The sequence below is a fragment of the Pipistrellus kuhlii genome, unplaced genomic scaffold (genome assembly GCF_014108245.1).
Source record: "Pipistrellus kuhlii isolate mPipKuh1 unplaced genomic scaffold, mPipKuh1.p scaffold_m20_p_36, whole genome shotgun sequence".
Lineage (NCBI taxonomy): Eukaryota > Metazoa > Chordata > Mammalia > Chiroptera > Vespertilionidae > Pipistrellus > Pipistrellus kuhlii.
In genome coordinates, this window is record NW_023425536.1 from 4363629 (window position 1) to 4390325 (window position 26697).

A 26697-nucleotide genomic window follows, 5' to 3' on the forward strand; every position below is an offset into this window, starting at 1 on the left:
AAGTGCCATATATCAATGAATATGGGTAGGAAATGGCTTTTTATTTTATAAATATTTACTAAGTACCTGTTATGATCCTGTTACCATGCTCTGCAATTGAGAATAAAGGTATTGAAAAATACAAAGATACAAAATACCCTTCTAGAAACATACACAAAATAAGCTTAAGGGACTTAAAATTGACAAGCTTATTTTGTAAAAATATGTTTTTATTAATTTTTAGAGAGAGGAAGGGAGAGGAAGAGATAGAAACATGGATCAGTGCCTCTTGTGTTTTACATCACAAAAACAAAACAAAACAAAACAAAACAAAAACCAAAAAAAAACACACCAAACCAAAACAAACCAAAAGCCTGCAACCCAGGAATGTGCCCTGACTGGGAACTGAACAGGAGACCTCTTGGTGCATGGGCTGATGCTCATCCACAGAACCACAATGGTGGGCAACAAGCCAAGTGTTTTTTTTTAAACGATGGCACACATAGATTTTTATTTTAAAAAGAAATGATCTCTTTAGCTTATATTGAGGTTCATTTTTACTGAAATAAACTGAATATAAGTCAAAACATCCTATATAATAAAAGCCTAATATTCTAAGTGCCTAGCTGTTCAACTATTGACCAGTCACTATGATACTCACTGACCATCAGGGGGCAGACACTTTGACTGATAGGTTAGCTTGCTGCTGGGATCCAGCCAATCAGGATTAGGCGACATGGGCCCGACATGCCCTGGAGTGTTCCTACGGTCCCTCCCTGGTCCCTACCATGCACCGGTGGGGTCCCTCGGCTTTTCCTGCACTCTCTCACAACCTAGGATCCCTCAGGGGATGCCGGAGAGCCGGTTTCGGCCCAATCCCCAGGCCAGGCTGAGGGACCCCCCCAGTGCATGAATCCGTGCACCAGGCCTCTAGTAAGACATATCTGTCCGTTAATAGCAAACCATTTCTAATAGACTTATTTCAAAATCTACTGATTCATATGAACAAACACCATGTTGCAATTACTTTTTTTAAATATAATTTATTAAATCTTAAACAATTATTGATAAGGAGAGAAAAGTGCTATCTTTAAAGATAAGTTTGAAAGAGATCTGAAGCATTTATTTTACATCACAAGAAAACAAGATGAATGTTAAAAGTTCCTCATAAAAAGATGCATAATCTTAGATGAACTCTAAGAAAAAGCTATCCATTATTATAACAAGAGATGGGAATATTTGCATGAGGATAAAGGGAGTAAACTGAGAGAATGAACTGTGCCAACCAAGAACACACCCTCCTCATATACTGCAGTTTCTGAAGCCATGGAGAAATCGTGCCAGGAAATGGCAATTTTTAGTTATTTACATGATTATGAGGGGTCTTTTTCACTCTGGAAGCATTACAAAGCTCATATTTTGTATAGATACATTTTTCATAAATTAATTTTATAAACTCCAAGAAAATTCAGCCTTTCTAACCATATCTATCAGACATGTGGATCTTCCTGTTTTAGCTACTTATTACACACTAGAGGCCCGACGCATGAAATTTGTGCAAGGAGCTAGGCCCTTGCAACCCCAGCTGCCTGGACAGGCCCTCAGCCCCTTGCAGCCTTGGCCGGACCTCAGAGCCCTGACTCCATCCCTGATGGCCAGTGCATCCCACAGCTCCTGAAGGTTGTCCGGACGGTGGTTCTGCTGACCCATCTAATTAGCATAACAGATCTTTATTACATAGGATTTTAAAACCTCATTATTTTACACAATATTGAAAGGGAAAAAAGCATTGATCTCTCACATGAGCTCAATGGTTCAGATTTCCATTTTAGTAGGTACTTTAACACTTTACTGAAAGGAGGCTGTGAGACAAAATTTTGTTCATTTAATAAACATTTAGTGCTCTTGATATAAAAGTTGGTTTCATTACTTTTTAGTAAAATAGTATCCTTTACAATAGTATCTATTACAACACAGATGCAATCCGTTATAATAGATTTCTTTACAATCCTTTAAAACTAAAATAAGGAAAATAGTAACATAGTGCAATTACAATTGTAGTGACAGTTACAATTTATTATAAAGTAAAGAACAAGGCCTGTGGCCAACAGAAAAAGATTCTGGTTTTGTGAACTGGACTCAAACTCACTCATTACTATGTCAAAGCTGCAACACTATGATATGGAGGCAACACAATAAGTAGTAACAGTAATGAGGACTCAAGTAATGAAAAATTCAGTAAAATGAGCTGGATTAGAAATTTAAATGAGTTTGCTTGCTCAAGAAAGCAAAATAAATCTACTCCTCTTTGCCCCATGGTTTAAAATGGCCAAAACCTGGAACACTATTCTATATTGATAGGAAATTTTGTGATCATAACATGAAGCAGAAATCCCAGTATTTGCAATATCCCCTAATTGTTCTTTTTCTTAAAAAGTTACTTCAAAAATACCCATCAAGATTTGCCTTGAGAAAGCACCTCTATATTCTGTGATTCTGATGAAAGTTTACTTCTTAAGATTTACAGTTTTAATAATAAGACATTATGAATATAAGAACTTTGTGTAGTACTTATATAAGTATTTCTGCTAATTTTAGAAAGCTTGACACTAGGCTATAATTTATAACTTAGTTATTGCTATGTTCATGATTATTTCCATAAGTTATTGGATATTGCTAGGTATTTCTACTATAGTATTTGTATAAAATATCAAATTCAACTTATGGAATCTTTATTAAAAAGAAAAGAGTAAGTGTAAGAAATGCAGTAATCATTTCTAGGTAATATAAACATACAGTTAAAAATCCATTTGTTGACGAGATTTATTTAATGGAAATGGGGGTTACTTAAGAAACTTATTTATTGGAGAATACTGAAGTAATAATTCTAATTTCTGAGTAACATATCTTCCTCCTTTGGACACACACATACACACATCCTATATAATAAAGGCCAGTGACCATGTATCAACTGGTCACTATGAGGTGCATTGATCACCTCTTGGTCCCACCCCCTCCCCCACCTCCACCCCCAGGCTCCTATGCTGGATGGCCCACGGGGAACCCAGGGGAACCAGGCTGGGTGGCAGCGGGGCTGGACTGGGGACTGGCGAGTGGGCACAAGGCAGACCTCCTGGTCCCTCCCCGCAGCTGGCAGGCTGGCAGGCTCCCATCCATCCTCAGTGTCTTCCAAAGGGACATGGGGCCTTCACTGCGCAGCCTCCCTGGATGCGGACTCCCCGCTGTGAGAGGCTCTGGGAGCTGGGACTTCAACATGGACTTTGGCACCTGCAGTAACCCTCAGCCTTCCCCGCCGGGAGGGGGTGGAGGGGGGGCGCCTGCAGTAACCCTCAGCCTTCCCCGCCGGGAGGGGGTGGAGGGGGGGCGCCTGCAGTAACCCTCAGCCTTCCCCTCCGGGAGGGGGATGGAGGGGGGGTGGAGGGGGGCCTGCAGTAACCCTCAGCCTTCCCCGCCGGGAGGGGGGAGGGGGGCCTGCAGTAACCCTCAGCCTTCCCCGCCGGGAGGGGGGGTGGAGGGGGGCCTGCAGTAACCCTCAGCCTTCCCCTCGGGGAGGGGCGTGGAGGGGGGCCTGCAGTAACCCTCAGCCTTCCCCGCCGGGAGGGGGGTGGAGGGGGGGACGCCTGCAGTAACCCTCAGCCTTCCCCACCCGGAGGGGGACGGAGAGCATCAGCTTTAAAGCACAAACATCCTCCTGGGGGGAAAGACCGCCACCTCCCACTCCACAGCCGCTTCCCTGTCTGCAAGAAGCTGAGCCTCCTCCTCCCTGCGGATGGGCGGGCCAGAGCCTGAGCTGAGCGGCTCTGCGATGGGGGAGGGCCGAGCCAGGCGCTGGGCCAGAGCAGGGATGGAGAAATGGAGGGCGGGGCAGGAGCAAGGGAGCAGCCCTGGTTCCCTGCACCTCCTCCCACAGGCATAGCCCTTCCTGGTGGAGCTTCCCATGTCATCCTTAGGGTTTTGGCTGGTGACACGGGCTGTGAAAGGATTCACGAGAGAAGAGACAGGTGCAGAGGGAGGGCGTTAATTTCCCTTCTTTAAAGGGGGCACAAGGCACCTGAGGCAGAGTGGGCTGTTCTTTTGATCATCAGAGAACTGGGTGGGAGGTGGAGGGGGCGGGGGGAACGACGACTGGCAAACAGGCAGGAGAGGCCCTGATCAAAGGCTAGGCCTGTGCAAGATTTCGCAGGCTGGGCCTCTAGTAATACATAAAGCGGTCAGTTGTGAATTCCCAAAGGAGAAACCCCACCCCCTTCAGACACTGTCAAATAGGCCTAAAAGGTAAAGGGAAGACTATGACTGATTATTTAAGTCCTAATTTGACTTATCTAACTAAAAACTTAAACACACAATATGTTATCTTTACAAAAGTAATTATTTGCTATTAAAATAAATTCAGAATATAAAAACTGTTTAAATTAAAACATTAAATATGTATTATTTCTATAATTGGTAATTGTTCCAATATATTTTGGCTGAAATAGTCTCCTCACCTACTCACAATTAAATGTTTAACTTGGACATGGCTCACTTCAAAGACTTCATAAATACCTGCTTTGATTTAATTTTGATAAAGTTATAACATTATCACTGATTTTTCTTATGTATCTGTAAAATGTGTTTGAAAACTGTATTTAAAACTGTATAATATATATTCTGTGAAATAAAAACTACGATTATTTTAAGTTATAAAAGACATATTAAGATTATAATAAATGAGAGGGCACTTTTATAGGAAAAATATTCCTTCTATAGTAGTCAAAGTATATCCACACTAGACCTAATCAACTGTGTACAATTCTGTATAACTTATTTCTTTTTTTTTTAATTCATTTTTAAATTACAGTTTACATGCAATAATGTATTAGTTTCAGGTAGATAGCCTAGTGGTTAGATAACCATTACTTTATAAAGTCTATTTTAAGTACCCACCTGGTACCATTCATAGTTACTGCAATATTATTGACTATGTTCCCTATGCTGTCATTACATTCCATGACTACTTTGTAATTGCTAATTTGTAGAGCTTAATCCCTTCACCTTTTTCACCCTGTTTCCCAGCCCCCTCCCCTCTGGCAACCATCAGCATATCCTCTGTATCTATAAGTCTATGTATAACTTATTTCTTACTATCAAGTTTTATGATTATATTAGTTCTATCAGGAAAGTTCCTTATCTTAAGATCAACAGTATGAAACATTCAAATGATCTTTGATAATATATTTTCTTTTCCATTGACCCACTGTCTATATTTGATGGCGTCAGATCTAAACCTTACATTTTCACTGAACTCTTCATTTTTGAAAGGCACACTTAAAAAAAGATAAGTTATATATACATTTTCAATATGAAAGAGAAAAAATAATCTCTTAAAAACTTTGCAGAGAGCAATCTTTGATGTCAGTGTTCTGAGAAAACATAAATCTTCTTCCCTACCTCACAGCCATATGACTACATTAGCATTTTTCTGCTTACTCTTCTGTATATGAAATCTATCTTTATATACTAGGAAACTATACTGGGGTAGTGCAGAGAATGTTTAAGGAAAGAAAAACTCTTTCTATTAATAGTCTTTGAAGTAAAACATAATTTTGGAGTAAAAGACTAGAGAACACCTACATAGGAATAGCAAGGAAATGAGAAAAGTTGATAGGGATCAATCTTTCCCATACCCACCCCCGCCATAAAAAAACAGGGCAAGAAATATTGCAGTCAAGGAGAGTAAGTTTCCAAAGCAATCATGAACAGTCTCTAGTTCCATTTGGCAGGCGAAATATGATCGTAATCTCTGCCATCTTTTTCAACCTCCTTGAGGCTAATTCCTGGAGACCCATCAATGGCTGGTGCAGACAATGCTGATTTCTTCTCTGCTCGTCTATCTCCCACGGAGGCAGGGGGCGGGGGGGCAGTGCACAATAAAGCAGAGCAGCCCGATAGGATGGGCCAGCTGTCCACAGTCGGCTATCAGAAATTACTGAATGTGTTAGTAAGCAAATTTTGGAATGAGTCTGCTGAGCTGGTTTCTCCTAGAAAGACGTTACAGACAGAACACACAGAACAAAGCGTGTGTATATTTAATAGTCATAGGTACTGTTTTTCCCTTAACCACAGGATCAGGCTTGGTCAGTCACTGAGAAAACTGGAAGCAGGAAGGATGTTTCTGAAGGCAGGATGAGAAGGTCCTCTGGCTCTGACCCCTGAGAAGCCCAAGTGGAAGGAGCAGCTAAAGTGTGGATGCTGAGACCCCAGAGGACCTGCCTGTCACAGGACAGCTCTTTGCTCTGCACCTTGCTCCTGAGAGCGGCCCAGAGTCTCAAAAGCCACGCTGTGGTCACTGCCGCCGTGGGCATACCATGTGGCACAGGCCCTCACACTGACCTGGTCACACCAACTCTGCCATAAAGCCTAAGAAAGGCAAGCACCCTTTCATTTGTTCCCCCTTCATTAAGCCTTAATTAGTGAAGTCTGCAAGGCAGCAATGCTTTTGTTTACACATCTGTTCACACAAAAAATTTAAAAAGCAGCCTCTTTTCGGGTAAGGGCCAACACTATAAACACATAAAATTGAAACGTGCTTGTCCTTGCGAAGCAGGGAATCAGGGGTATTATAAAAACATATAGCACTTGCAAATAAATTTATTCAAGTGGCATCCGAGAGTCTAAGACGACAAAAACTTTTAAGGCTCTTTGCACAAGTGTGAAGAAGCCCTTCCTAAAATAATCACTCAAGGTTTCTGGCTGGAGGTGGGAAGTGTCTCCTAGGACTCAGAAAACGGAAGGCAGCTGAGAGCTGCCCCTGCCTGTCTTCTCTCCTGGAGAAAAGCCAGCTGGTTAGAAGACCTGCCACAAATATATACTAAAGTCAGGTTTTCTGTACATGTTAAAGATCACATTCAAATCTGAAAAAAACAAGAGTTAGATTCATATCAAAAACCTTTTTGGGGGGAAATAGACCTATTAAAGTTTATAACTACAGCTACAATCTATTCCTATATAGAGGGGTGGGCAAATGCCGCTTTTGAACAATAATCTCTAATAATCAAAGAGTAATATGCTAATTAGACCAGACAGCTGAATGACCTTCCAGATGTCATTCCGAATGTCCTTCCGGATGAAGCTACAGTGGCTGAGGGTGAGGCAGATGTTCTCGAGTGACTAAAGAACATTTCAAGCAACATGCCACAAATGACTCTGAGATATTGCAAAGAGTTGTGAGTTAGGATACAGATAATGATAATGATAATTACTAATAACCGATAATAAAGTACAAACACCTGAATGATTCTCTATAACCACAGCATTTCACTCTTCTTATTCTGATATGCTTTCTTGGGTCCACAGGAGAGAAAGGTCCATGACTGGAACATGACTCTCCTCATACAGTTCTGAAACTTTTGGTCTGTGGGGATGTAAGAAAACCCCAAAACTTTCCTCCCACCTTCTAAGTTCTTTTAGCTGGACTAATAAATGAACAGAGACAGGTAAACAGAAGAACGTGACTAAAATTTACTTTATGGATATACATTTGGGAGTGCCATAAGATATGAGACTCAGAGACTCCCTGGGCAGTTACGGTTTGTTTACGTGCCATTGTGACAAAGGAGAAGCTGGGCCAGGGTCTGGGATTTCAACAGGGGAAGTGGGCACTTCACAGGTAGAGGGGAAAGAGCAAGCACATGGCAAAGAATTCTTGCTGGGCCACCCAGGAAGAACGGGCTGAGAGGCTTTTGCTTGGATCCTTACAGTCTTCCACACTAGATTCAAACCGGCCCAGTAAATGTGCTAAGAAGACTATTAATGAAGAGCTTTTTCTATCTGAATGACCTTTAGGCAAGAAGGGGGAGGGTCAAAGGTTCTTTCTGAGTCTTTAGTTTCTTAATAACCAGCTTAAAATCAACAACCTAAAAGGCACATCTTGGGGTGGAAAAACTCTGGTCCCTTAAGGTCTTAGAACACCTTATAGTATAAAAATTATTGAGGACTCCAAAGTTCTTTTGTTTATGTGGGTTATAGCTATTGAAAACCTATAATATTTATTAATTCATTGAAAATAACAGGTCAAGCCCTGGCCGCTGTGGTTCAGTTGGTTGAATGGCACCCCATGCACCGATAGGTTGCTGGTTCAATATCCAGTCAGGGCACATGCCTGGGCTGTGGGCTCAGTCCCTGGTAGGGGCATGCAACAGGCAGCCCCAATCCATATTTTGCTCTTACATTGATGCTTCTCTCTCTCTCTCTCTCTCTCTCTCTCTCTCTCTCTCTCTCTCTCTCTCTCTCTCTCTCTCTTTCTCTCTCTCTCTTCCCTTCCTTCCCTCTCCCTTCCTTTCTCTCTAAAATCAGATTTAGGAAGAGTAAATTACTTGTTAACTTGATTTTAAAGAGGGAGGAAGGGAGAGAGGAAAAAAACCATCGATGTAAGAAACATCAATCAGTTGCTGCCCATATACACCCCAACTAGGACTCAAACCTCAACCTAACATGTGCCCTAAACAGGAACTGAACCCACAACCTTTGGTAGGGACAATGCTCCAACTAATTGAGCCACCCAGCCAGGGGCTAAATAACTTTAATAACAACAAAAAATTTCATATTACCCAAAGCAAACAAAAAATGAGAGAAAAGAGTGGCTATGTTTTACTTTTTGCAAGCCTCTTTAGTATCTGACTAAATAAAAGACAGCTGGATTATCATATCTACTTCTGCACTCAATCTGTGGTTACAATGTCGTTTTGGTTGGCATATATGAAGAAAACCTGTCTCATATAGATACGTAGAAGCCATCAGAATATTTTAATAGCCTTATCAGGCAAATCTTTTCTGATACTCTATCAAAACTCAAGGTTAACGTCATGTAAAATGTGAAAACTATAAAAAGGGCTCACATGCTAAGCTGACAAGCTCAGGGTGGCCTGCATGGCAGCCCTACAAACTCAGAGACACGGATGGTCTGAAGTTAAAGCTTCCTCACTAAAGTGAGTGAGTCATGGCGGGTAGCCATGTCACAGGGTGGGATTTTTTTCCCTAACACACACACATCCCCTACTCTTAAATGAGCCTGTCTGTGGTCTTTTTTTTTTTTTTTTCATCTATAATAACATACTTTTGGCATATTTAAGCAATTTCCCCTTTTCTGGACCCCTAGAAGCACAACCATTGCACAGAACCGAAACTATAAGTCCCCATTGTTACCGTTATCATCTTAATTGTTGACTATTAACTATCTAGCCTAGGGGTGTCGAACTCAATCAGAGAAGGGGCTAAAATCTAAAATCCAGCCTAAATCGCGGGCCGAATGGTTTACTGAACAGTCATAAACTGTCATTGTGATGGAAACGCAGTGGAGTTCAGTGATGACAGCGCGGTGCGGGCCACATTGAAAGGCCTGGCGGGACGGATTTGGCCCGCGGGCCTTGTGTTTGACACATGTGATAGCCTATACCCACCAATGCAAAAGAAATATGTCTATCACTTTACTTTTTTATACAATCCCAGAGATTTCCCTTCTTTGCTCCCTCCCACCTCCCTATCTATCATCAATGGACTTCCTTATGCCTCCTCCTTTAATTGTAGTGTATACAATAAGGTGCATAACTGCGATTCTCTGGAGCATTTTCCCAGTCTGGTGAGATTTTGCTTTGTGGCAATTGTCATGAGTTTGTCTCATATAAATTAAAAAAATATTCTTATAGGTTTAGATATTTCTTACATTGACATCAGTACATATTTTATATTGTTAAAATTAAAATTCATTGGTATATCTTAACAGAATCCTCCCCTACATAATTTTGTAACATTCACTGATCATTTGAAAAATATTGATGAACTGAGTTATGCAGATTTTCAAAATGTTGACATTCAATTATGCAACATTGTTAAATCATATGAACTGTTAACAATACCAGTTGCCTCACAAAACTCTGTGGGGAGGGTGTTATGGTCATGGTGGCAAACTAAGTTTTTCAATGATTTAATTTTCACTTGGAAGCATGAATTTTATCACTGGCAACGAGTACTGTGTGTTGTTTTCCTTGAAGCCACCTACTCCACAAGTTCATTTTAAAGAACATATATCTATCAAGAACACAAATAAATAACCATAATTTTGTGGTAGGCAGTTAGACAGATGTGAGCAGAGCAAGGACAATGGGCCAGGTACAGAAGGTCACCAGGCCGAAACCGGTTTGGCTCAGTGGATAGAGCGTCAGCCTGTGGACTGAAAGGTCCCAGGTTCGATTCCGGTCAAGGGCATGCACCTTGGTTGCGGGCACATCCCCAGTGGGGGGTGTGCAAGAGGCAGCTGATCAATGTTTCTCTCTCATCGATGTTTCTAACTCTCTATCCCTCTCTCTTCCTCTCTGTAAAAAAAAAAAAAAAAAAAAAAAAAAAAAATCAATAAAATATATTTAAAAAGAAGGGGAAAAAAAGGTTACCAGGGTGAAAAGGCTTGGGTGCCTAGCAACAGGCAATGCTGGGAACACAAGGACCTCACTTCAAGGGTGACCTTTCCCCCCACAGCGTATTGCTGGCCATGTGGTGTAGACCCCCTGGCCTTTCAGATCGCTGGCCACGCAGCTCGGACGCTCCTCTCACCTTTCCTCACCGGGTGTCTTGCTAGTCATGAAGATATTAGAGGGGGAATGACTAAAGGGCTGGCGAATAGCCCTTAAGCATTAAGCCCCCATGACAATGAGGCTCTGAGCTGACCTCAGGACTAAGCTGCCTGGCCTAATGACCTCCTGCCCTGGTGCTGCCCAACCAGTGGAGGCCATGACCCTGAAAAGACATGCCTGGAAAGCTGATGTATATGCTACTGAGATCCTCCCCTAGGACCTTCCCTACTTAAAAGCCCTCAGGCCTGAGGGCCCAGGGCACTCTCCCTGGGAGCACACCAATGCCTTTTGCCTTCTTGTAGTGAAAATAGTTGTGGGGATCTGTCTGGGTCGACTAATGTGTGGGAATGACCAACTATAAACATTTGCTGAAATCCTATTCTGTGCTGCCTACTGCCAAGTGGTGTTGTTTATAGACGTGTACTCCATGGCCTGGTCCTTCAGCAGCCTGAAGAGAGAGCAAGCACACGGGGAAAGAAACAGAATGGAGTCCACCATGTCTACAGTGATGACTGGTACAAGAGAGTTGGAATAGAGTGAGCTCTGAAGACTGAGGCTTCATGGAGGAAGTGGAACTTGACTTGGATTCGCCTGGGCTGAAGGAGCAGAGAGATGATCTGGCTGGAGTGCAGACTGAGTAAATGTATGGAAGACACGAACGCCAGGCAAACCTGAGAGCACTTCTCACTCAGATAAGAGGCGCTGCTTCCCCTGCTCATAAATATATTCAGTGGTAGACCTGAACAATGTCAAGTCATCTCAAGAGAATTTCCAGGAAAACCATTAAAGTTATTCCTGGAAAAGATAGTTTAAACCACTTAAAAATTCTCAGAATACAGTTATGAGGTCCATTTTATCCTAAAAGCAACTGAAAACCTGTAAGTGTGTTTTAAAAGTATCAGTTATATGCAAGACACTATTTTAGATCTCTAGGGTCATCAAAAGGGAATTAAAGCGATATCTTGCTCTTTCGAAGTTCAGCGTTTATTAAAAAAGGAGAGAAAATGTGTTCTTAAAGAACTATAATAAAACCTTGGAAATCATACTTCAGAATAACAGGCCACTTAAAGTACTCCAGGGTGAACAGGCAAAGTGTAAGAGTAAAGACAGCTCCCGCCCAGCTCCGGCAGGCTCTGTGGAAGAGAAGCCGCGCTGAGGGAGGTCCTGGCAGGCAGAGGAGGGCTGAGATTTGGGAGGCGAGGAAAGAAGACTATTCCTGTGGAGAAAATGCACTGGTAAAGGGGAAAAGTAAAACCATTATGCTTTGCCCAAGTATCTTTGGCGGAGTAGATATTGCCAGCGATCCTGCTATATCTCTTGAGATCAGATAGAGCTTTTTAAAAATGTACCTTTATTGTTGAGAGTATCACAGATGTCCCCACAGATAGTTGTAATTACCTAAAATACTTTTTTAAAGGTATGTCTGTGTCCATTGGTTCTGCTTATATGCAGGCATGCAAGTCCTTTAGTTGATCTCTTACCCACCCCTGTCACTCTTCCCTGCCTTCCCTCTCAGGTTTGACGGTCTATACACCTGATATTTTGTTTGTGTTTAATTGTTAAATTGTTAATTTCACAAGCAAGTTATCTTGAAAAACTAGACTGGTTTGTCACAATGGAAAAGTAAAATGGAGTAAAAAAAACAAAAGTAAAACCTCCCAAACAGAATAGTAACCAAAGTGAAAAGTAAGGATTGCTGCTCTAGAGATTTAAGTGACCTGCCACTGCTGAGCCTAGTGGGAGCCACTTACCCTCTTATTTTTAAAAATCAGCAAAATAAGATGTCACATTCGTCTCCAGGAATCCTACAAATTCTAAAACATTATGTCTCCCTAACCTTATAAGTTTGCTCTCTTTGTCCTATAAAAATTCTGTATTCATATGTGCAGAGGCAGCGTTTCCAAATGACAGAGGCATCGGTGTTTCCATTAAGTGTCCATGTCTAATTGATACCTTGGCTCTCAAAGAGGGAGAAATATAATTTGAAAAGGGCTAAGTGCTTTAAATCACCAGGTGGAGCCAGTCAGAGTTCAATGAGGCCTTATATTTCTAAGCTTTTTTATTGTCACTTAGAAGGCATTATTTGAAGAAATGGTTATTTTTTTAACTCTTTAGAATCTCCCAGGTATTCTAAACAGAGAAATTGTTCAAAGAGGCCATATCTATCTTCTATGCAACTGGAAAGATGACCAGCTACAAGAGTTAGAATGAAACAATTTCCTAATAAGCAAAGGCTATTTTTGTCAGTCCAGTCCATTGCCAAACTACTGTATGTTTCCTTTCAAATACAACATTTTCCTACTGTATTCTTCATGACAAATTAAGGCAGGTCCTTTACCTGTAAAATTAGAGGACTGGGCTAGCTATCGTTTATGGTATTCTAACACACTCTTTTATTGGTACTATTAAAACCAAAAATAGCCGAAACCAGTTTGGCTCAGTGATAAAGCATTTGTCTGTGGACTGAAAGGTCCCAGGTTTGATTCCGGTCAAGGGCATGCACATTGGTTGTGGGAACATCCCCGATAGGGGGTGTGCAAGAGGCAGATGGTCGATGTTTCTCTCTCATCGATGTTTCTAGCTCTCTATCTCTCTATCCCTTCCTCTCTGTAAAAAATCAATAATGATTAAAAATAATAATACTAACCGGTCATTGTAGAGAATAACAGAGGAAATTCCACTCATCACCTCTGCTGATAAACAATAATCATAATTACATCAAGAACATGTGTTTCATTATGAGTACTTTTAATGCTTTTCCTTAAAAGAGTTGAATGTGATATAAACACATCAGTCACATTACTCCACGGGATCTGGTAACATCACTGTGAGGAGGGATGCCGCAGCTTCTCATGCCCCCGGCTGGGGGGATAGGTGTACATGTTTATCACTAACACCAGATTCTCCTTCCTCTGACTAGGTAAGTGCTCTTCACAAATGATAAAACATCTTTCTGGAGTAACCCTCGTCCTAAAGATAAAAGCACAAGAGCCATTTTTTAAGCCAACACTAGTCCCGTTATTTTGTACATACAGAGTGGGGCAAAGTGGGTTTACAGTTTTGAGTGTGCAAAACACAGACTTTATTTTTGTATTATTACTTACTAATTATTGTATTATTTTCCATAGGAACAACTGTAAACTTACTTTTCCCCCACTCTGTATATACACACACAATTTAAAAAACCTTGATATTTACTAAATTATTTGAAAGAATGACTTTCTGATACAAACACCATAAAATCCACATCTAGCTATAGAAAGGAAAATGACAAAACCATAAAAAATCCCACCCAGTAAGAGTTAATTCCATTACATGCTGAAACCATAAACCGTACTTACTGGACTACTCCATAAACCAGTCATTTGTGAACAATTACTTTAAGTCATCATGCCATTCACTGTCCTGAAAAATAGGGTAATGGAATGCTGTATCTCCCCAAAGTCTGCTCATTGTAAACAGTCCATCCCTCCTCGCTGACTCTGAAAGCTGTATAAACACACTGCAATCAAATCCACCACAGCTCATAGAAATCCAGTCTTTAAGTCATCTGCAAAATGCCAATCTACTACAAATATAAGAAAGAGAATTCTCACTAGCACAGTATTTGGTATTTACAGTACGCTGAACAGTGCTTAAACCTGCGCTGGGTGTATAAAAGGCGCTCCCCCACGCCGCCCGCGCCCCAGGCTGACAGCGTGCCTAGTTCTCCCCTTTACACCACGCTGCAATAACATAAAGAAGGGTTTACCATTAATCCAGGTTTTACTACAAAGCGACCCGTTATTTCTCTGTCAAATACTGCCGAGAATGCCAAGTGTCTGTCATCCAATTCAGGGGATTAAGTCTTCTTTTATAGTCTGATACTTGTACCAATTTATAAAAATACAGATATAGTTTCTTAGAGTTGGTCACAGTCTATATTTTGGCTTGGAATCAGGCAGCAGAGGTTGACTATGACAGCTGGCAGGAAACCGAGGGGAGAATACATCCTCCCGCTTTCAGGCACCACATCACAGTTGCCATAGTGATTAATCCTTAATTGAATGCTGTCTTTGTACATTTCTTTTCAGAAAACTTTAAATAAACTTAAGTTGAAAACATGCAGTTGATTGAAAAAAAAAAATGAGGCACCACATCATAAACAGGTATAGCTACATGGTGCGACATACTTCCTTATATTAAAAGAATGAAGTAACTCTAATAAAGGTATTATCAGTTCCTTCAAATACTTAATTTTTTTTGTTTGAAGCTTAACTCTAAATTATAAAGGTTTCCCCTCTTGTTATCAGAAATATCATTGTTTAAAAAAGCTGTCCAGAAGTGGTTCTAAAAATATCCAAATACATTTTAATGCAAAATTAGTTATTTTATACTATTTGTATTACTGTATAATGAAGGTATAATTAGAACTTATTTTAGGAGAGATAGGTTTTCATTCAAGACATCTATGAAACGTGTTCTATGAATAGAAATTATTTATAAAAGTATGAACTATAAGAAACCAAAGAATAGATGGAAAAGATAGTTAAGTTAGGCCTTTTCTTCATATATAGTTGAATTTGAAAATCGGGTTCCTAGCTTTTGTCATTTTGGTTATCACCAATTATATCAAAAGGACTGAGAGCCTCTGACAGACCAGAGTTTTACCTAGGTGTGTGCTAGACATGACCTCTTTGAAAGTTTTCCTTTTAGTCTATTCCTGTGCAGTTTAGTTAAAGGCTTTCACTTAGACTCAACTTAGTATTCCTTGGAAAGTGAAATACTTGCATATTGTGATCCTTCAATCGTGTATTGCCTTCACACAAACAAATAGGATTTGTTTCCTTAGGCAGCGACGCAACACCTCTGCACTGGCTGCAGATGTACGTGCACACACAGACCTCACACACACACACACACACACACACACACACACACACAGTTTTCAAACACATGTAAAGGTCTCTAATAAAACTTTGGAGACAGACATGAAGCACCAGAAGAATTCTCAGTAATGAAAGATACTGCCCTGTAGGTGGAAGGTCTGGGGACTTGGGGAGTTTTCAGAAGCAAGAGGCTTGTAACTCTCTCTAACAATATGGCTCAGTCTCTTTTGTCTTCGCCTTATTCTTTTCTTCCCATAGCTATTTTTTCAATTTTTTCCCCCAAAACTGCAAATTCACTATTGCCACTCACCACCACTCTACAAGTTGCAAAACCTTTCAGTGAGTGAGATACATGTCTCTAACCAATGTTTCAAAGATACACTCATGGAAGGTGCTGAAGTAATACTGGCCAGATATGATGAAGTCACTGAGTTTTACTATAAAACATCTTCAGTGACTCTCATGCCCCAAATAATGTTCTGCTTTTACACTTATTTGTAGCACTTATCGTCTTAGGAGCTACTTTTGAGGGGTGCTTAGTAAAGATCTTTTTTCTTTTCTTTTTTTTTTAATACTTTTATTTTATTTATTTATTTATTTTAATATATTTTATTGATTTTTTACAGAGAGGAAGGGAGAGATATAGAGAGCTAGAAATGTCGATGAGAGAGAAACATTGACCAGCTGCCTCTTGCACACCCCCTACTGGGGATGTGCCCGCAACTCAGGTACATGCCCTTGACCGGAATTGAACCTGGGATCTTTCAGTCCACAGACCGACGCTGAACCACTGAGCCAAACCGGTTTTGGCTTAGTAAAGATCTTATTAACTTCTGTGAAAACGAGATAAAAACTGAAGATGACATTATGCTCTATGCTTCTTACCTTAGACGAGCAAACAGCTACGTTTGCAGGAAGCTGGGAAAACTGCTTCAATTCAAATACATCACGTGCTGCCCATCGGCTCATGTGATTTTCAGCTTTGCTTGATCCAATCACATTCTGGTTTGAGTGAATGTAAGCCACTTCCTGAACACCATCTAAAGGTAATTGATATTTATTCAGTGATGTCTCATTAGAAAGCAATATGGTTCCATGTATACTTTAAAACTTATCAGCAATACACTAAAAATCAGTTATGCTTGTTTGTTTGTTTTTTTAATATAATTTATTGATTTTAGAAAGGGAGAGGGAGCGATAGAAACATCAATGATGAGAGAGAATCATTGATTGGCTGCCACCTGCACGCTCCCCACTGGGGATCGAGCCCACAACCCAGGTATGTGTCCTTGGCTGGAATCGAACCTGGGACCCTTCAGTCCACAGGCCCACGCTCTATCCATTGAGCCAAACCAGCCAGGGCTGCTTGTTTTGTTTTCAATCCTCAAGAAAAATATTCATTTTGTCAGTTAACATCATTATAGTCATTTAAAAAAATTAAGAAGAGAAAGTTCAAATATGTTGGTCTAGGATAACTTAGAAGGACTTTCCCCTCTCATCAATATGAGAACTTCTAATATTAGGTAACAATCTTAATAGACTTAAACCTGAAATGAGAGTTTTGGCCAATAGGAAAGTCGTGGTGAAGGGTCGTTTCTATGAATTTGTTGTTTCAGTTGATTTAAAAAAAAATATTTTTACTGATTTCAGAGAGGAAGGGAGAGGGAGAGAGAGTTAGAAACATCAATGAGAATCATTGATCAGCCGCCTCCTACATGCCTCCTACTGGGGATTGAGCCCGAAACCTGGGCATGTGCCCTTGACCAGAATTGAACCCGGGACCCTTCAGTCCGTGTGAGCGGGACCCTTCTATCCATTGAGCCAAACCAGCTAGGGCTCCAGCTGATTTTTAAAAATTGTTTAATAATTTAAGCTCAGTGTTAGCCTCATCTGTTCCTTTCAACATGTACTTGATTACAGTGATGAAGTGGGAGCGAGGGGTTTATGACCAGGGAGTTTCGTTTGGTTGGCTTTGTTCAGTTTTACTGTTTGTATTCTGTCTTTTTTTGTACACATGCCCAGAGAATGTCAAGACTGGAAACCTTTTAGGAAATGAAAAAAATTAACTTACAGCTTTTATCTAAAAGAAGTTTAAAAAATAGCTACATTTTTTATTGCTTTGCTTCTAGGCACCCATAATTTACTTTAAACTGTGGTCATAAAAGACAAGGCTAGAACTAAGGTCTGTAAAAGCTCTCTCCAACAGCTCTGGCAATGAACCTCGATCATGACCTTCAACACTTGTGCTGTTTCAGTCCTGAACTTCTCTCAACCAGACTCGCCAATCATGTGAAAACAAGATGTTAAATAAGATGACTGAAAGAGCAACTACGATAATGTTCTCCTGAAGTTTCAAAGCACCAGGGAATGTGTATGGCAACAGTTTAAAACCTTCTAAAGCCCTAGCCGGTTGCTCAGTGGTTAAAGCATTGGCCCGTGAACTGAAGGGTCGAGGGTTCGATTCCAGTCAAGGGCACATACTTGGGTTGTAGGCTCGAACCCTAACCCCAATTGGGGCACATGTGGGAGGCAACTAGTTGACGTATCTCTCACATCGATGTTTCTCTCTGTCTCTCCCCCTCCCTTCCACTCTCTCTGAAAATCAATGGGGGGAAAAAATATCCTCAGGTGAGGATTAACCAAAATAAATAAATAAATAAAAGTAAAGTAAAACCTTCAAAAGGATTCTCCTGGTAGAAAATTTACTCAGATTTTTCTTAATTTTGATGATAAGTTTTATGCCTTACTCAAAATAGCATTAGTTCCATGCTAGCTCTTGAAATCTTTTGGACAATAAAATCCAAACCAAAAACAAACAAACAAACAAACAAACAAACCTACCTCAGCTGATTTAAAAAAAATAGTTTATGCAATAATTCCTCTAACATAAAATCTAGTTGTAGCACAGAAACCAAAGGATAGTTGAGTAATTATTAGAAGGGTATCAGAATGTATACTATCATGAATATTAAATATATTTTTATTGATTTTAGAGAGGAAGAGAGAGATAGAAACATCAGTGATGAGAATCATTGATTGGCTGCCTCCTGCACGCCCCCTACTGGGGACCAAGCCCACAACCCGGGCATGTGCCCTTGACCAAGACCCTTTAGTCTGCAGGCCAATGCACTATCTACTGAGCCAAACCGGCCAGGACCCATCATGAATTTTATTTATTTTTATTTTTTTTAATATATTTTATTGACTTTTTACAGAGAGGAAGGTAGAGAAAGAGAGAGCTAGAAATATCAAAGAGAGAGAAACATCGACCAGCTGCCTCCTGCACACCCCCTTACTGGGGATGTGCCCGCAACCAATGTACATGCCCTTGACCAGAATTTTATTTCTGCCTGGTCAGTCTGGCTCAGTGGTTGAGTGTTGACTTAAGAACCAGGAGACCACTGTCCAGTTCTCTGTCAGGGCACATGTCTGGGTTGCAGGCTCGATCCCAAGTAGGGGCCTCGCAGGAGGCAGCTGATCATGATTCTCATCATTGATGTTTCTATCTCTCTCTCCCTCTCCTTTCCTCTCTAGAATCAATAAAAAATATTTTTAGAAAGTTTTTCAGAAAAAAAGCCTAAACTAGTAAGAACATAAGATGGAATGAACACAGTAGATAAGCAAAAAGAAATTAAAAAGACATAAAAAAGAACTTGAGAGAATGTGACAAATTCAGGTAAAGAAGAGCGAACATTTAAGTAACAAGAGTCTCTGAAGAAGACCAAGCAAACAAATAAAACAAGTAACTAAAAACACAGGAATAAGAAAGTTTTCCTAAAATAAAAACCAAGTTGAAACTATATTATGAGAATACTGACCAACACTGCTATGGGCTGAATGTTCCTTCTCAATTCATATGTTGAAGTCCTAACCCCAGGGCCATGGAATTTGCAGTTGGACTTTGGGAAACGATTAGGTCACCAGGGTAGGCGCTAAAGAATGGGATTAGTGGCCTTATATGAAGAGACAGAAGAGAGATGAGACACAGCAACAAGGGGGCCATCAGTAAACCAGGCAAAGTGCCCTAACTAAGAACCTAATCATGTTGGCATTGTGATCTTAGACACCCAGACTTAGAATTGTGAGAAATAAATGGTAAGCTACTTAATCTAAGGTAGTTTATTATAGCACTATGAGCTGATTAATTCAAACAGGAAAACACAACCTACTAAAATTACTGGACAATAATGAAAAGAACAAAAAATGCTTTGAGCGTCTAGAAAAACAAACAAATAAACGGACACATAACATAGCACTTCATGCCAGAAGAAAATAAAGCTACATATTTAAATTACTTAAGAGAATGTGAGCCAAGAATTTTATATCCAGCAAAAATGACTTTTAAGTATAAAGGGCATAAACTGTTATCAACAAGAATCTCAGAGATTATTTTTATAAGTACTTCCTGAGGGAGCTTCTAGAATACAAGCTTCAGAAGACCGAAATGACTTGAGAAACACTGACATAAGGACTAATGGGGAACGTTAAATTTATCTTTACCTGCAAACCAAGAATAAATTAATTCTAAGAAGGGAGGCTATATAACACAATGTCTGCAAGTTCCAACACTGTGGTCATAGTATATCTATTTTAAAAATAGGAAGAAATGGGAGAGCATGCTTACAGGAATCATAATGTGGTATTATTGGTATTTTTACTTTTATGACTTTTATATAATATGGGATAAAACAAATGAGTAATTATGGAACATTATAATTAAATCATTACCTATATGCTTAAGAACCAGAATTAACATTATAGAGGAAATGGTATACAAATATAACACATAAGAGGTTTAATAAAAGTTCTATAGTCTCAAATTATCAATATAAATATGGAAGTATCAATATAAATTCATCAAGTAATCATATATAAAATGCACATATATGTATATAAATACATGTATACATAAATACATCTACACTAATAAAAGAGAAACATGCAAATTGACTGTCACTTCATTATTGCCCACCAGCCAATCAGGAGTATGCAAATTAACCTGACAAAGATGGTGGTGAGGCAATGTAGAGGATTCTAGGGGAGATGACAAAGTTTTGTACCTTGACCTAGGTGGTCTTCCCTTTATCTTGCCACCCACCCACTTTCCTATTTGTGCCTCACTGTAGCATCTTGATTATAAAGAGCTATTTCACAAGCTAATTCAAGAATCTCTTACAGAACTACTTAACAAAACAAGTATATCTTCAGAAAGTATCTGTAGTTACCTAAAAATTTATCCATCGATTCATACATCTGTTCTTGATTGGCAATGCCGTCATCTGAAAATTTCATTGGATTTCTTGATACTAAAGTGCTGTTTTTCTTATGCCAAGGCAATTCTGAAGAGAAACCAATTTTATCTTTAATAGTTTTTGGTCTATATTTCTGTTTGGAGAAATCAATGTGGCTAACAAAAATGTCATCATCTGAGGATGAAAAATCATCAATAACCTGAGAATTACAATCTTCATCTGTTGCATACAGTTGGTTTGCTTTCTTCATTGTTTTAGAAAAAGTGTCAAGTTCCCTTTTATTTTCATTTTTCCTCTTGAACCTCAAAGAACTAGTAGCTCTTTGTTTTCTTACTCTTGACTTGGAGGAAATGTCGATGTCATCAGACTCATCACTAATATCACTACTACCTTTTCTTTTCATAATAGACTTCAGGGTCAGGCTCTTAGGATTTAATTGTTTTGAAATCAGTCCACTTCCTCTGACATCGGTCTTTCTATCATCACCATCATCTGTTATTTTTATAGGATTTTCTGTTTCAGAATCTTCAGAACTGTCTGCGGGTGGCCTAGACTTCATACTGCTCTTATGGGATTTCTGAGCTGTATGTTGTGTGGGGAGGATGACATCACTATTTTCTGATTCTGTGTCACTCTGTAAAATGCAATGGTTGTCAGCTGTATTTTGAAAAATTTTCTTATCAGACTCAGAAGAAACAGATTGTTCTAAAATATTTTTATTTTTATCAAAAATACATTTTTCACTTGGTGTTAGGATATTAGCTAATTGCTGATGTTTTGAAGTACCACGAGGGGCTTGATTCTTCTGACAACCAACGTCTTTGGCTTCTGCTGAAAGGCATGGGGGCTGCTCATCAGGACTTTCATTGTCAGTGGCAGTATTTTCATCACTGTCATCAGCTGCTTTCCATTGAGTCTCGAGCAATTGAGAGAAACCACACTGGAGTAAGGTCAGCTGTCCAGGAGGACCAGAAGCTTTGCTTGAATCGGATGCTTTGCCTCTGGCTGTCTTGACTCTTGAGTTCTCCACCAGTTCGTCGTCACTGAGCTCACTGAAGGGACCACGTGCATCTTTCGCCGGTGGTTCTGCCCCTCTGTGTTCTTGACAGTCAGGCTCTCTAGGCTATGACAGAAATAGTAGAAAATGTCAAGAGAATGACATCAAATTTATCATACTGGAAAGGAATTAAATTTGGGCAGATAATTTGTATAAGTCTATTACGTGGTATTTTATAAAAGTACACTTAATAAACAAATGTAAAGAATTTAATATTATAGTCTGGTACACTATTTCCTTTTTTCTAGTTTAACAACTTTCTCAAAATAAATAGAAGTTTAAGCTACAATATCATGTGACCATTCTGGCCTCAAAAGGGAAAAAGCTCACAACTTATTGCTTACTGTAGTCCAGCAGATGCTTCTCATCGTGCTTTGAGGAGGAGACAGACGGGAGTTAACCAAGAAAAGAATTTGCAACTGGAAAATGGTTCTAATCAATTAAAAATAAAAATAAGACCAAACAGAATCTTGATAACCAGAAGTAAAGAAAATATTGAAGCTATTTTGAAGCAAAATTTGCTATAAATTTAAATCCATATTTAATTTTTTCACATCAGTCAGAGATAATATCTTCCAGTTTCCTAAAACTGAGACTTTATTAGTCAACACTTCTGAGAAAGTATTACCTAACAATACTTCTGTCAACATTTGCTATTCATGTATTTCTGTAAATTATAAATATATACCCCTAAAAACAAACAAGAAAAAACCAGCAACAACAATAACTTAAAAATCTACACATAATTTTTACTTTTAAAAGATCCTTTGATAACAAATATAGATTTTGTATATATGTGAGATAACAGACTATTAAAAAGATTGTAGTATCAAGGACTGAAATAAAATATCTACTTAAGAGAATAATTTTGATGTTTGGGTTTAATAATCTTAAATACACTTACATTGCTATTTTCCTACTTAGTTTTTTATCTAGTAAAAATCATTTTAAAAGGAGACTTATGTAATACTTTAAACAATAAAGAATTTAAATTTAAAAAAAGAATTCACAGGAAAATAAAAAAATTAAAAAACTATCAACATATGAAATATAATTTTAGCTTGGATTGGTTACTTACACAGTTATTTAATTTTGGACACAGTTTGGTAGAATTAAAATTCCAGTGTAGATATAAATGCCTGATGGGTGCTCTTGTTCTTATGATACAAAATGTTAAATTAGCCTAAATTGTTAATTTTACTGACAAGTCCCAATTTTGTATCCTTTACTTTTTTTAAGAAGGCATTTTCTTTACATAGTGAAAAACGAAGGAGGAAGGGGAGGAAACTTAAAACTGTCACAGTCAATGTTTTCTAGGCATTTTGGGCTACAGATTCCAACACTGCTTACTGGCTCTTGTTGGTGTTCTTGAGGTTCCTCTTTCAACCACGTTGTGGCTGTCATGACCCCTGCTTCCACTTGGCCTTCCCTCTATGAAGAAAGCAAACAACTGTGTAAAATATGGGGGAAAAACACACCCAGATAAACAACAGCAAAGGCATGAGAAAACATGGTGTTAAGAAAGAGTGCACTTTGCTTTAGCTCTTAGCTATTTTTAAATTTGCTAATTAAGAAACTCATACATTTTATATCACATTTTAAAATACTCTTAATTCTTAGATAGTGGAGTGGCACAGCAAAAGCATACTGGGACCATAAAATACTCTTATTTATTGTTTTAAAGCTTACTTTTTCAGAGAGAAAACTAACAATGCTTTTTAGCCAATTCCATTAAAAGCTATAATAGGTAAGGAGGGGTGGGAAAATCTTATATGTATCCATACAGTAATGACTCCATAATAACCATGTCTATGTCTATGTAATAATTATAATAAGGACATATTGTCTACATTTCAAACAGCACAGATAATGTTGAATACTGAAAACTTGATATCATAGTCTATATTGCTAGCGTATTTATTGTTCATATTTATTAAAAGGTTTATTGATTGCTTAGGTATAGTAGTAGACCTCAAAATGAAAAGGCCCATCCTAATATGAAACTTAAAAAGGTCTTAATTATAAAACAGGTTTGCTATATCTTTGGGAGATATCTATAATAATCAAAGTGTAATATGCAAATCGACTAAATGACGGAATAGCAGAACCACCATCCGGACGACCTTCCGGACAACCATGCTATATATGACACACACCAGTGCCAGGCCAGCCAAGCGATTGCACCCCATGCCTGTCGCCCACAGAGGGAGGCAACTGGTGGTGGGGGAGGGAGAGCAGTGCTGCACAGATGAGATGGCAAGCAGTGGCAGCGGTGGGGGTAGGGCCAGCTGCCAGCAGCCCTGGGGAAGGAAAGCCCCAATAGGCCCTGATCGCAAGCCAAGACTAGGGACCTTACCCGAGGGGTCTCAGATTATGAGAGGGCACAGGGCTGGGCTGACGGACCCCTTCCCCTGGGCATGAATTTCATGCACCGCACATCTATTTTATGCATATAAAGCTTTTGGTATATCATTTAGCAGAGGTATTTAATTGCCCCTGAATTCTAGAATATTAAATTTTCTTCAAAAGGAAATTAATATATTATCTTTTAAGGCTTTATTTGTTGATAGAGTGAGGGGAAATAATACTAGCATCACCAGAGTTACAAATGTCCTGCTTATGAATACATAGATATGCCAATGGCATGGTTCCAGCTACCAGTATCTGGGCAACAAGTGAGAATTTCCCCTACAGATCTTTAGAGCATGATAAACAGTTCCTAAATTGCCATACTTTCTCTTGCAATGCCTAGAAGCTATTACTGCACAGGAGAGGGAGCCTCCTTCCCATGACTGACTTTCATCTTTCCGACAGGTGCGAAATGGCTGCACAGCTACCACTGGCTGTGCCAGGACCCTCAAGCCATCAGAACCCCTCTGTGACAGCAACAGGCAACTGCAGTTTCCTGCTGCCAGCAGCCCAGCACCTGGGAGACATGGTTAACCCTCTGTCTTTCTCCTGCCCTCTGGCCCATCACTCTGTCATCCTGGCCCGAACCACGCCACCACTGGGCTAGTTATGGCATTACCCTCCTACCTCATGTCTTGCTTCCACTCTTGTACTTCTGCTGTCTGATTCTTAATATTAATCCAGGTAACACAGGTCAAAGTCATGCTTCAGTTCAGAACCCCTTGACCACTTGTTGGCTCCCTCAAAATCAGAATCAAAATTTCTGTATGGCTCGCTTCCAGTCAGGTCTCTGGCCCCATCTCACTCTCTCGGGACTCCACTCCAGCCCCTCAGGGCTTCCCTGCCATTTGAAATCGTGCTGTTGGCTCTCCTCCCCCAGGGCCTTTGCACTTGTTCCTTTGTACCAATCACATCTTCCCCCCTGGTCTCTTCACAGGATCAAATGCCTTCCCACGTGAGCTCTTCCTGGGCCACTCATTTACAATTAAAATGTGGTTTCCCTGGCAGCCTCCCTATTCCCTCCCGCTCTCATTTTATTTTAATTGGAGTACAGTTTACATATGACACTGTGTGTTTAAAGTACACAGCATGTGGATGTGATACATTTATGTACTACAATATGATCGCCACGTAGTTTAGCTAACATCTCTATCATGTCCCATAATGATCGTTTTTTGTGTGTGGTGAAAACATTTATGATCTTTGCCCCTCAGCAATTTTAAAATATATAATACAGTAGTAATCACTGTGCTGGGCATTAGATCTCAGAACTTATTCATCTTCTACCTGCTCTATTTTTAGCATTGGAATCTATCATCATAATATAGTGTAAGCTTCACTTATTTTTTTCTGCTTATTATTTATCCCCCCAAATATAATTTTTTTTTATAGGCAGGATTATTTTGGGGGTATGTTTTATTCATTTCTGTATACTTAGCTCTATGAACAGTACTTGATATTTAGTATATATCCAATAAATATTTGTGAGATGAACTCTCAATATCTAATTCTAAAGAGAAACTATGATGTAGATTTTAAAAGTCAATGAAAAATATAACTCAATTGCTCAGAAATCATTAGATTAAAAATGTTTTGTAAGTTCTACATCTTTAAACATTTTAAAGAGATTTATTATAGCTTTTAAAAATTAAAATGTATCACAAGAAATGAAATTCATCTTTTATGTTATGATACATGCTTTCATTATAGAGGGCTTAGCATAGTAACGTTTTAAAACACTGTTTGGCCAAAAGCACATGAATTTAACCAGGCCTGAATAATTTTAAAATATGATTGACAACAAATGAACAACTTTAACTAAATATTTAATAATTGAATGCCTATGATATGCTTAGCAAAAACCACAAACAAGATAAAACCTGGGAGTTTGTCATTAGTAATAAAGAAATAAAATATATTTGGGACACCCAGAGAACAGAGCAATTTCTATTTAATAACTTGTCATTCAGACATGTCTTACTAACACTTGTTCAACCAAAGAATAGGTGGCGATTCTCATAAAATAGAGAACTAAACTATGGCAAAAAATGGCATAAGTAATATCATGCTAATATATTTTATAGATAATGATTTCAAATTAGAAACATGTATGTCAGCTGGTATATTGCTTAATACTCTGAGATGGAGGCAAGGTCTGAAAGAGCCCTGGGGGCCAAACAGGGATATTCAACAGATGAGAGAAAAGAAATGGGAAGACAAGTCTGTAACAAGAAATAGCATATTCAAAGAAAGGGACTGTAAGTGGGCCACTCAATCCAGAATCAGTTGCTATAAAATAAAACTCAGCAGTAGACACCGGCAACGATGTGACAGTTGTAATAGTCACAAAGTACAAACAACATGCCCCTTCCTTTTAGCCGAGAGTTAGTGTTCACTTACTAGAATTCGGCTAGAGTCATACTGCTACCTGCTCAGCAAAGGCTTTCTTTCTTTTTATAAATATATTTTATTGATTTTTTACAGAGAGGAAGGGAGAGAGATAGAGA

The 26697-nt window shown here is 39.3% G+C and overlaps 1 protein-coding gene across 1 annotated transcript in view; it reads right to left on the minus strand.

The window, feature by feature from the left end:
• ERCC6L2 (ERCC excision repair 6 like 2) overlaps nucleotides 1–26697 on the minus strand; it is a 117866-nt gene that overhangs the window by 11018 nt on the left and 80151 nt on the right. The window contains exons 15-17 of the mRNA XM_036461321.2: nucleotides 23132–23212; nucleotides 20698–21847; nucleotides 16358–16512 (exon numbers count right to left, since the gene is read on the minus strand). Coding sequence (XP_036317214.1) covers nucleotides 16358–16512; nucleotides 20698–21847; nucleotides 23132–23212 — 1386 coding nt within the window. The remainder of the gene's footprint in view (nucleotides 1–16357; nucleotides 16513–20697; nucleotides 21848–23131; nucleotides 23213–26697) is intronic.